Source organism: Xenopus laevis, chromosome 1L, assembly GCF_017654675.1.
Source record: "Xenopus laevis strain J_2021 chromosome 1L, Xenopus_laevis_v10.1, whole genome shotgun sequence".
NCBI lineage: Eukaryota > Metazoa > Chordata > Amphibia > Anura > Pipidae > Xenopus > Xenopus laevis.
The window spans coordinates 204502891-204515344 of record NC_054371.1 but is presented as its reverse complement, the minus strand read 5'-3'; the positions used below and the strand labels follow the sequence as shown (position 1 = coordinate 204515344).

At 38.5% G+C, this 12454-nt stretch overlaps 1 protein-coding gene across 1 annotated transcript in view; it reads left to right on the top strand.

Annotated features, from left to right (window-relative positions):
• Nucleotides 1-12454, top strand: part of nln.L (neurolysin (metallopeptidase M3 family) L homeolog) — a 42987-nt gene that overhangs the window by 15549 nt on the left and 14984 nt on the right. The window contains exon 9 of the mRNA XM_018265733.2: nt 1193-1394. Within this exon, the coding sequence (XP_018121222.1) occupies nt 1193-1394 (202 nt within the window). The remainder of the gene's footprint in view (nt 1-1192; nt 1395-12454) is intronic.

Genomic DNA, 12454 nt, shown 5'->3' with positions numbered 1-12454 from the left:
CCATGGGGGCAGCCATTCAAGCACAGGAAACACAGTTGATAACAGATACGTTCTGAAGAATCCCACTGTATACTATAAAGTGTATCTGTTATCTGCTGTGTATCCTGTGCCTTTTCTGTTTATATGAACTTTTGTAGAGTTTCTGAAGCAAACATACCAGTTTTATCAGTGCAGGGCAACACTACATTATTGTAAAACACTTTCAGTTTTTAGTGTTACTGTTCCTTTAAGCACCACCATAAAATTACTATGGAGGAGTGTAAAGGTAGTAGAGACCTTCACTTGAATGGTACGGTACTAATGAAAGAACAGTTGATAATTCAAAGCCTATTCTAAGAGATGCATAGATTTAGCGACCAAGCTGAATTTAACCAAACTGTTGCATTCAAGCCAATTAAAAGATGAGATATGATGACTAATTAAGATCTCTAGCGCATCCTAAAATAGAAATAGTGGCTCCATAAAATAGAGATGGTTTGTAGGAGATTCATGAGTCCATGTTCAAACTGAAAAACGATGTTTACAGAAGAAATGTTTTAGATCCCATTATTAAACTTCCCAGAGCGGAATCAATAAAGAAGGAGTTTAGGCAGCAATTTCTTTTCTTCTGTGCTTTAATGTGCAAGGTTGGCCTTCCATTTATTTCCCCTTACACAGACAGTACCGGTGTGGGATCCATTATCCAGAAACCCTTTAAAAAGCGACCCCTTATCCAGAAAGCTCAGAATTTCCCATAGAGTCAATTTTAAGCAAATAATTGTATATTTTGTTACTTCCCTGTTAGATTTAATCCTTATTGGGTGCAAAACAATTTGGGTTTATTTAAATATTTTTTTATAATCTGCTTGATAATTAGTGACGACCCCTAAGCTTAGCTTCTCAACAGCTGCTCAGAGCCCACTGAGCATGTGAGTGTCGCAGACACTTTCCAAGATGGTGACCCCCTGTGACAAGTTTGAAGTCCTGGATCATTGCTGCTATTGACAAGCTGAAACTTGAGTCTGGTGCAATAAATTCTGTATATAAAATATGGCATATTTAGTCATATTCATTTTTAGGGTTTATTTCTCCTTTAAGAGTAGGAGGCAGTTACCAATGTTGATTCATTCGGCATAAAGACCGATAGAAATATGTGTATATTATACGTAACTACTAGAACTTTCTGTAAGTTCTCATTTCTGTTTCCTTTTAGGGAAGGTAAATATGGCCATGCAGCGTGCTTTGGGTTACAGCCAGGCTGCCTTTGCCCTGATGGGAGCAGAATGATGTCTGTTGCAGCTATGGTGGCAAACTTCACTAAACCAACCACTGACCGCCCCTCACTATTAACACACGATGAAGTCAAGACCTATTTCCATGAGTTTGGCCATGTAATGCATCAGATATGTGCCCAGGTAAGAAGCTCTGTTTATTATTGCGCTCACTATGCATTTCTTTAAAGGAAAACTATACCCCCCAAAAATGTAGGTCTCTATAAAAAATATATTGTATAAAACAGCTCATATGTAAAACCCTGCTTCGTGTAAATAAACCATTTTCACTATTAAAATACTTTTCTAGTAGTATGTGCCATTGGATATTCCTAAATAACAAATTGCCATTTTAAAAAATAAGGGCCGCCCCCTGGGATCTTAGGATTCACTGTACACACAAACAAACCATACACGTTAGGTCACTTGAGCCAATTAACAGACAGAGTTGTGTCTTTTGCTTCCACACTTCTTCCTGTTACAGTTAGAGCTGCAGTATTTCTGGTCAGGTGATCTCTGAGGCAGCACACAGACCATCACAAAATGGTGGTTCAAGGCAAGAGATGTAAAAGGACAATATTTACTTAAATATATATTCCAGTTTGGTCAGATTCTTTAATATGCTACTTAATATGATATAAACTTTCTGTTGCTCAAGTATTCATTTAGGGGGTATAGTTTTCCTTTAAAAGGGTCGTAACAAATAAAAAATTTAAAGCAGTTCAAAAAAGTTTTTATATTTGGCGAGCAATCTGAAAACAACTGAACTGAAAAAAGTTTTGGAAGGTGAGCACCCCCTTTTATTTGCATACAGCTGAAGCACATCACCCTCCAAATACTTAGCCTAACACTGATTACTCAGTAATGACTCGATGGCATACAGCACAGTCATAACAAGCAATCACCAGCTATTTGTTTATTCCCATCAGAGAATACAGTCGAACCCCCATTTTACGTTGATCAAAGGGCTTTAAAATGGTGTAAAATCTGGGCAAATGTAAAAGGGGAATAAATATATATTGGTGGGATCACAGGAAAATAGTGTAAAATGCAGAAAACTTAAAATCAGGGTATGTAAAGGTTTCACTGTATAATATATCATTGGGTTCTACATGATCCTGGACTAGTGATGACACTAAGGTTCCCATCAGGGGGGAAAAGGGGGTACAAGTATCCCGGGCTGAAGGGGGGTCGGCAGTGCTGCACTTTTGAAAGAGCTGGCCCCCCTTGACAGCGCCATTTCCGAAGTCCCGAACAGCCGAAATGCGGAAGTGGCGAAAAGCCGAAGTCCCGAATTGGCGAAAAGACCCGAAGTCACGAAAACAGCCGAAGCCAAACCCCCAAAGCGGCGAAAAGACCTGAAGCCATGAAAACAGCCGAACTCCCGAAGCAGCAAAAATAACTGAAGCTGAACTCTCGAATCAGCAAAAAGACCTGAAGTCACAAAAACAGCCGAGATTGAAGTCCTGAAGCCTTGAGTTCAATTCTACTGAACAACAATTTGTGTTTTTAAATTTTTTTAATCTATAGGCCCCTGCCACCAATGTTTTTTTTTTTAAAAAAAAAGTTTAACTTGTAAGGGGGGGCCCTGGCGCCAATGTTTTTTTAAAAAAAAATATTCTTTGGGGCCCCAACTTGTAAAGCGGGTTGAAGTTGGCTTTTCACCCTGCCGCAGTCATGTCAGTTCAGTGACACTAGGGGGCGCACTTGGCTAACATACAGGTCAGATCTTCAGTTACAATATTTGCCTACGCTTCAAGAAATGCTTCTGTCTGTGTCATTTCAGCTACTTCCAGAACCAGTGGTGTAATTTTGATATTTTGGGGCCCCTCTTTAAGTCATGGTACCACCACCCCTGTCTTGTGCAGCCATAAGCAAATGGAACTGATACCATAGTAACATGATTGAGTGCTGGGGGGGATCCAGGTCCTTTATGGGCCTGGTAGTTACGCCACTGGCTGCAACATGACTTAATTAACGCTCGGTTGATTTCAAATATCCAAATTAATTTACAATAAAATTACATAGTAACAAATGCAGAGACTCGGGCTCATACCAATTTGCTGGTTGACGGATGTAAAGCTGCTCCCTGGTGTCTTATTCATGAAATGAAATACATTTTATGAATTAATTATTTATTGCATTTAGAACATTACTTACACCTTTACATTGTAGCCGATCTATGGGGGCTGAAAATCTTGTCTGCCAGTGACCTTCACTGGTATACAGTCATATGAAAAAGTTTGGGAACCCCTCTTAATTCTTTGGAATTTTGTTTATCATTGGCTGAGTAGCAACTTCCTTTTAATATCTAACATGCCTTATGGAAACAGTAGTATTTCAGCAGTGACATAAAGTTTATTGGAAAATATACAATATGCATCATAACAAAATTAGACAGGTGCATAAATTTGGGCACCCTAACAGAGATATTACATCAATACTTTGTTGAGCCTGCTTTTGCAAATGTAACAGCCTCTAGTTGCCTGTTACATTGTGGATGGCTTCTGGATGCCGGTATTTTTGACCTTTCACCCATACAAAATCTCTCCAGTTAACAGTTGCCATCCCTCCAAAAGAATTCTTGAGGTATTCTCAGTAGTTTCACTTTTATTCCTTTCAATTGCGCTCTCACAGGATCTGTATTTGAGAACCTTTGCAAAAATGTATCACTGACCAAACGAAATATTTCAACGATATATTCAATATTAATTGAAACACCAATGACCTTCCCCACTTACTTTATGGAAGCATGGAAAAAAGATTTCAATCTAACATGGTCTTTAGAAGACTGGTCTAAAGTGCTGAAATCAACTCATAAAATATCACCCAATATTGCTGTGCAAGAAATGGCATATAAAGTACTCTCAAGATGGTATTATACACCAAAATGTAAGAGTGCTATGTGTCCTAATGCCTCCCCACAGTGTTTCAGAGGTTGTGGAGAGATAGGAGACTATAAACATTCTTGGTGGACCTGCCCGATTGTTGAGAATTTCTGGAGTGCCATAGTACAAATAGCGTCCGTAATACTTAAAGTGGACCTGTCATCCAGACACAAAAATCTGTATAATAAAAGTCCTTTTCAAATTAAACATGAAATACAATTTCTATTTTTTATTAAAGCATTCATAGCTGTTGTAAACTCATTTAAAAATCTCAGCTGTCAATCAAATATTGTCTGCCCCTCCTCTATGCCAGTGGCATAGAGGCGGGGCAGACAATCACTTTCACTTTCCATTCAGCACTTTCTAGATGTCACTGCTCTCCCCACATTCCCCCAGTTCTCTTTACCATTTAATTGTGTAACCAGGGCATGGGGATGGACATCAGGTCCCCCATTCTGGTGCACAAACAAGATTCTGAGATGATACAAGGCTTGTCTTAATAACAGTGTCCACAAAATGGCTGCTGCCTGCTTGTTATAATTATGAATTCCCAGACTGAATGAAAAAAGATTCAAATAATTTATATAGTGTAATTAGAGTTCATTTTGCTTGACTAATGTGATAAAATAGGATTTGGAATGTTTTTTTTGGGTGACGGGTCCCCTTTAAGGTTCCTTTACTGCGATCCCCAGAGTACATTCTATTGAACTACCCTTTCCCAGGTTTAAACAAATCAAATAACTATTTATTACTACAATTATGGGCTGCGGCAATGTGAGTGATAGCATTAAACTGCATCTCCCCTATGCTCTCAGTAACACGATTTATATCTAGACTCAGCTATATCCAAGAAATGCACTGCTTAACGGCATTAACTGAGAACAAGAGAGAGAGAGAACCATACCATAATATTGCAACCTTGGGAAGAATTTAAAAAAATCACCCTCCTTCCCGTTACAAATAAGCTAAACTAAATTGCTACCTATTGACCAAGACTACCTTGACCAGTATAAATAAATATACAAGATACCCTCAACTCTCATTACCTTAAACAATATCATAATAAAGCTTTGTAACCAGTTATCAAAGTTTGAAATACTGACAGAAGTAATAGATTAAAATATTTCATTAGATATTTATGATTTGTTCCTTATGTTAAACTTATATAACTTCTCATTGTCAACATTATTACTGATGACTCAACATGTGTATCAATAAAACACATTACTGGAAATGTAATAACAACAAAACAAAAAGTCAAATTTAATGTTTGGAAAATGTTTTATTGTAAAAACAAATAAACAGAGATATGATAAAAATCCCTCCAGTTCAGTTAAATTTGATGGCTGCCGAGCATGGACAGTCTGCTTCAAATCATCCCACAGATTTTCCACGATATTCAAGTCGAGGGACTGTGACGGCCATTCCAGAATATTGTACTTCTCCCTCGGCATAAATGCCTTTGTAGATTTCCAAGTGTGTTTAGGGTCATTGTCTTGTTGCAATATCCAACCCCTGCGTAACTTCAACTTTGTGACTGATGCTTGAACATTATCCTGAAGAATTTGTTGATATTGGGTTGAATTCATCCAACCCTCGACTTTAACAAGGGCCCCAGTCCCTGAACTAGCCACACAGCCCCACAGCATGATGAACCTCCACCATATTTGACAGGATCTTTGGGTTGTCTGTAACCATTCTCACAATCGTCTGCATATGCCGCTTTTGTATTTTTCTTGGCCTGCCAGACCTGGGTTTTACAGCAACTGTGCCTGTGGCCTTCCATTTCCTGATTACATTCCTTACAGTTGAAACTGACAGTTTAAAACTCTGAGATAGCTTTTTGTAGCTTTCCCCCAAACTATGATACTGATCAATCTTTGTTTTCAGATCTTTTGAGAGTTGCTTTGAGGATCCCATGCTGTCATTCTTCAAAGTAGAGTCAGACTGAAGCACAACTTTCAATTGCCCACCTTAAATACCTTTTCTCATGATTGACACACCTGCCTATGAAGTTCAAAGAGCTAATCCAACCAATATGGTGTTGCCAGTAATCAGTATTGAGCAGTTACATGCATTCAAATTATCAAGGGTACCCAAATTTTTGCACAGCCAGATTTTCACATTTGATTTAATTTCATACAACTGAATACTGCTTCACTAAAAATCTGTGTTCAGACAACACCCCAGTACTCGGATGTTCCTGGGAAATGAAGACATACCACTGTTATCTTTTTTGTTGAAAATGAGTAAATTATTATGCAGGCTGAGAGGGGTTCCCAAATTTTTTCATATCACTGTAAATATATTTTGCTGCATTAGCCCTAACGATTATGAACTCTCTATAACCCATAAACACTAACACAACAAATCCCATTTGTTACTCATTTAATATTGAGGCCCACACCCATTTAGTAGTGTCTTATTCCAAAGTCTTTCTGAAAACTTAAGCTGAGTAAATACCAACAATGGAAAATCAGAAACTCAAAAATGAAATCCAGCTATATCAGCTTTTATGTGGAGCGAAATAGAATATCATTCGCTTTGGGGCTTACAGGGCTGATTATTAAATTCATATGATGCAAATTACACTGGTTTATGAGCTGCCATGTAATGAGAATCTAAATAAATTATATATATATATATATATATATATATATATATATATATATATATATATATATATATATATATATATAAATCATTAGTAACAAACCGCACTCCAAGGACTTTATCCGTGAAAAAATCAAAATACATTTTATTTCAACGTTTCGGCTCCTCTACTCGGGCCGTCTTCAGGAATTTCCTGAAGACGGCCCGAGTAGAGGAGCCGAAACGTTGAAATGAAATTTCTTTTGATTTTTTCACGGATAAAGTCCGTGGAGTGCGGTTTGTTACTAATGATTTGTAATGTTTTGTTTAATCTGCACCCAGGCGTTTGTTGGTTAGTTTTGAGTGCACCCAACCTTGACTATATATATATATATATATATATATATATATATATATATATATATATATATATATATATATATATATATAATATTGTTAGTCAGCCCCTAAGCTCAGTAAGTGACAGCAGCACAGAGCATGTGCAGTGAATCAGCAGAAAAGAAGATGGGGAGCTACTGGGGCATCTTTGGAGACACAGATCTTAACTGCTATAGGGCCGTGGTTGATTTGGGCTGATACAGAAGCTCAAAACATAATGTGCAGCATTTCTAATGTACTTCTTGGTTTAGTTTTCCTTTAATATAAATTAAATTAAATCTAATTCCAGAAAAAAAAATCCAGAGTGATCAAGTGGATGGAAAAAAACAGGTATCATTCAGTACACTGGATCATTTATCAGTATCCAGTGAGCAGAAGGAGACGTGAGACACAACAGCAATACAAAGCCTGTTGCTTCTAGAAAGAACAAATGGGCGATATATTCAGGCTTTGGCCATTCAGTTAACTGGCTCGTCTATGACAATTGCTCTGCAGCAATGAGAGGGGACAACACTTACATCTGAAGTGCAGGGAAGGCTCAAAGTGTTTGTTGCACAGGCAAGAGGATAATTAAGAATACATACTTAAGGGACGGCACTGCTCTTTCATCATCAGGGATAATATGCCGACACTTGGAATATGAGTGGTGCTTGGGTGGGACAAACCTTAGCTAAATAATGACATATAAAAAAGAAAAAAATGATCAATGCACATTCCCTGGTCCCCTGTCTCACAAGTAATTCAGTATATATGCAAGTGCGTGTGTTTATAAAATCGGGTTTTAAGTTACAAAATTATGATCATAAAGTTGATAAGCCACTATACCACGTCAAGGTAAACCCCATGTGGTGGTCCTAACTGTTTAACTCTGGTCAAGATTTTTTCTGGGTTGGCACCTCCCTCCATAACTGCATGTCTCAGGGTCAGTGTCTCCAGACCAAGGTATCGGCTTAAATGGGCTTCATCCTCCCCCATGCCAGTAGTATTTTATAAGGGAAGAGGTTTGCCAATACCAAAGCATTGATTATTTACGCAGGCTTGTTCCTCCCTGCTTAGGGCTTGTAAAAGAGAGTGATTGCCCAGACCAGCACCAAAGTACGGATCTAATTGGGCTTTAACCTCTCCTGTGCACACCATTTTTAAAGGAGAGATTACTCTGATGAAGTGCCTAGCTTGCGGGCATGAAACGCATTCGAATTGCACACTCACCGTTACAATGTAACTGTATTTGAGCTTCAGTAAAGCCGAGTTGATATTAAAGATACCGGACTCCTAGAAATCATCCGCATTGGTTTAGGAGGAGATGTTGTAGCCGACGTGAAGCAATCAGCATATCGCGAGAGCTGCGACTGGGTAGGAGACGGCACAGACTGGGAGAGCTCCGCCATTACTGCATCATCATGACCTGCTTATAGGGGAGAGATTGCCCTGATCTAAGCAATAGTTTAATAGGCTTGTCCTTCCTCTCCCGCCCGCGGCTTTTAAAAGAGAGTGATTGTCCAAACCAATACCTATTTTTAAAGGCAAAAGACCAACATTAACGGGATGGGTGTACGGGTGCTGCTGTAAATAAGTGACATACTAATGAAGAAAGAAAAAATAGCTTAAAGTTGTACACCCACCTGTAAAAATGTATGCATATATGGTAATGGTATTCTTCCCTACTACTATGTTCCAGTTTATACACATCACTGATTGTACAGTTTGTGTGGGCAGAGTAAAGGAGATCAATATGGAGCCATATATCTCACGGCGTGGAACACCCGGGCATGCTCATTCAGCATACATTGGCATTTTATTTTAAGATTTTCTAGTAATTAAATGCAGCACAGTTCTCAATTCAGCAGCTTATACAAGAAGATCTGGGATTCAGTAGCATCAGCAGCAGTTCTGGCTGAGCACTTGTATCTGCACCTGTCCGGGGCAGCCTGAAAGGGCTAAAAAATTAACCAATTCTATTCACTGCTCTGTGCATAACAAATAGACCCACTTCCCTTTAAAATGTCTTTCTTCCTATTTTAATTGTGTCCTGTCATTGCCAATACCTTGTTTTACAGCTTCATTTCATATATTCAGAAGTTCTTTCTCCACTTTATTCACAGCAACAGGGTCCTGTCCATACCAGTTGCTTTATTGCAGGCAGTAAGGCCAGGGCTTGGCTGATATTCCTGATACCCTAGCATGCACGTGCTCCAAAGATAAACACTACGGGGCTCATTTTTGCACTCATTTTTGAAGTAAACGACCCCTATGGTTATTATCAACAAAAATGATGCCTGAAAGTGCCAGAGCACAAAGGCTTGAGGAGAATCAGAATTATTAAATATAATGAAGCATTTCTATCAAATATATGACCCAAATAGCCAGGGTTGGTTCAACTTTAAGTTAACTTTTAGTATGTTAGAGAATGGCCTTTTTCTTCTGACTCTTTCCAGCTTTCAAATGAGGGTCACAGACCCCATGTAAACAAATGCTCTGTGATGCTACACATTTATAGTAATTGCTACTTTGTATTACTCATCCTTCTATTCAGGCCCACTCCTATTCATATTCTAGTCTCTTATTTAAATCAATGCATGGTTGCTAGGGTAATTTGAACCATGGCAACCAGATTGCTAAAATTGCAAACTGGAATGCTGCTGAATGAAAAGCTAAACCACAAATAATTAAAAATGAAAGCCAATTGCAAATTGTCTCAGAATATTACTTTCTACCTCATACAAAAAGTTAATTTATGGGTGAACAATCCCTTTAAAGGGTATCACTGTGTTTTAGACAGAGATGAGTTTTTCTTCCCCCAAGAGAATGGAAATATGTGGCTATTTGGGTCAATACATAATGGAAATATGTGGCTATTTGGGTCAATACACACAAACAGGTGTGTTTTATATATCGTTTTTATATATTTGATAATTTAATATATTAGATTACTCTCTCCTCGAGACTTTGTGCGCTGGCTTATTTAGGTATTAAATGGTTTCTTGCTTGGAAGGGATACAAGTGTGAGCCAGCAGAGGACTGCGATTTTACCAAAACCGTTGCAACTTTTTATAACTGGATAATTGTTGGAATATTGGAATGTAGTACAGGTATGGGATCTGTTATCTGGAAACCTGTTATCCAGAAAGCTCCGAATTATGGAAAGGCTGTCTTCCATAGACTCCATCCAAATAGTTTAAAAAAAAAAAAGTTTTTATTTATTGGTTGCAACTTCAGCATACAGAAATAAAGGATAATTTAACAATAATATTCAACGTGTACATCCATTATTCACATGAAATGAGCGACCCTTCACCAAACTGAGAGTCAACTCTGCGCCAGCTATTCCCATCATTGAAGTGCAGACCCTTTTTTGTTATAACTCAAACACTTAAACTGGGGGGGGGCTTTAGTTACTGTTCCCAAATGTCTAGGTGGGTTTCTAAATAGATTCCTGGGGTGTGTTCGTATCAGGTATATCAACCCATGCACCCCATTCTTTCTCAAATTTTTCTGGGCAACCTCTACTAATATATGTTAGCTTGTAGTATTGGAGTGATTGGTTTATTAATGATTTCAATCTCTTTAGGGTGGGTGCAGTAGGCAGCTTCCAAGTTAGGATAATAGTTTTCCTGGCGTAGTAATAAAGGAGTCTCAGGAGGGTGTGTTGGTATTTATCCTGGACTATATTCTCCATTAAACCCAGTATACATGCTCCTGGGGACCGCACATTAGGTATGTCTACTGCTTCTACTAGAAAGTAGTCCCGTCCTAAAGTGCAGGCACAAGTCACATGACTGGGGCAGCTGGGAAACTGACAATATGTCTAGCCCCATGTCAGATTTCAAAATTGAATTTAAAAAAAAATCTGTTTGCACTTTTGAGAATTGTATTTCAGTGCAGAATTCTGCTGGAGCAGCACTATTAAAGGAGAAGGAAAGGTTAAAACTAAGTAAGCCTTATCAGAAAGTCCATCTAAATATACCAAAAAGAAACACTGCATTTCTTTCCTTCTATTGTGTACACATGGGCTTCTGTATCAGACTTCCTGCCTTCATCTTAAACCTCATTGCCCTGGGCGTGAGCATGCTCAGTTTGCTCCTCTCCCTCCCCCTCCCTTCTCTACTGTAATCTGAGCCCAGAGCAGGGAGACACTCAGGCAGGAAGTGATGTCACACCACATTAATACTGCAGCTCCTATCCTAAACAAACAAAGAGCTTCTAGAGCTGTTTACTCAGGTATGGTAAAACATTCTACAGAATAAATATAGCATTCTAGCTTGCACTATTGCAGCTAATCTATTGGCAATAAAATGCCTCTGTAGCTTTCCTTCTCCTTTAACTGATGTGTTTTTTTTAAAAAAAACATGTTTTCCCATGACATTATCCCTTTAAGGGCATTCATTTCCAAGAGGTTCCAGGCAGGGGTGGGAGTGAATTTCTTCTAGCTTCATGGTTCCAGGACCCTCCAAGATCGTTAATCTTTAACATCTGCACAATTACAATTGATTGCTATAAACGCAGCTCAGAAATCCATGTTGTCGTCAGGCAATTTACAGCCTTTATGCCTTGTGTTCTAATGTAAAGTTGCCTGGAGACTGTTCAGCTCAAGTCTGTGGGATTATTTTTGACTGAACAGCTAAAATTAGCCTTGAAACGAACAGCAAGCATATGTTTTTTTATTCTAATTAAATAAGTGTGACGCCGAAAGAATGCACACAGGGGCATCATTCATGCTATATTTAGCCATGTGCTTATATAGGACTTGTGTGTACACCGAAAGTGCCATGTTTCTTTGATGAGTTTATTTGTCTACTGTGTGTATTACATGTATATACAATTAGTGCCCAGAATAAGGCATTTTGTAAAAAGTGCCATCCCCAGAAAATCGGGTCCTGGAAATGAAATGTCAGAATCATGTTACCTTTGAGTTTCCTCATGTTTTTGGACTGCAGTTTCCAAAATATTTTAACGAGGGATACGCTGAATCCTGGGTTCGGGATTCAGTCGAATCCAAGCCGTTTTTAGCAGGATTCGGCCAAATCCAAGACCCTTCCCGAACCCTATTTAAAGCAAAAAAATTGCTGTGCACATTGGCTATTTCCGGTGGCAACAAGGGTTCAGACTCGGTTAAGAATTCGGCCGGATACTGAATTGGAGGATTTAAAGCATTCCTTACTTTAGAGAGAGGTGGTTCACCTCTAAGTTAACTTTCAGAGGCACATTAATTGAAGGTCGAATTTTGAATTCATGTGAGTTTTTTTTTATTAAATTTGAATATACTCGAAATTCGATTGGGGGTTATTTAATACAAGAATCGAATATCTTAAACTCACACAAATTTTA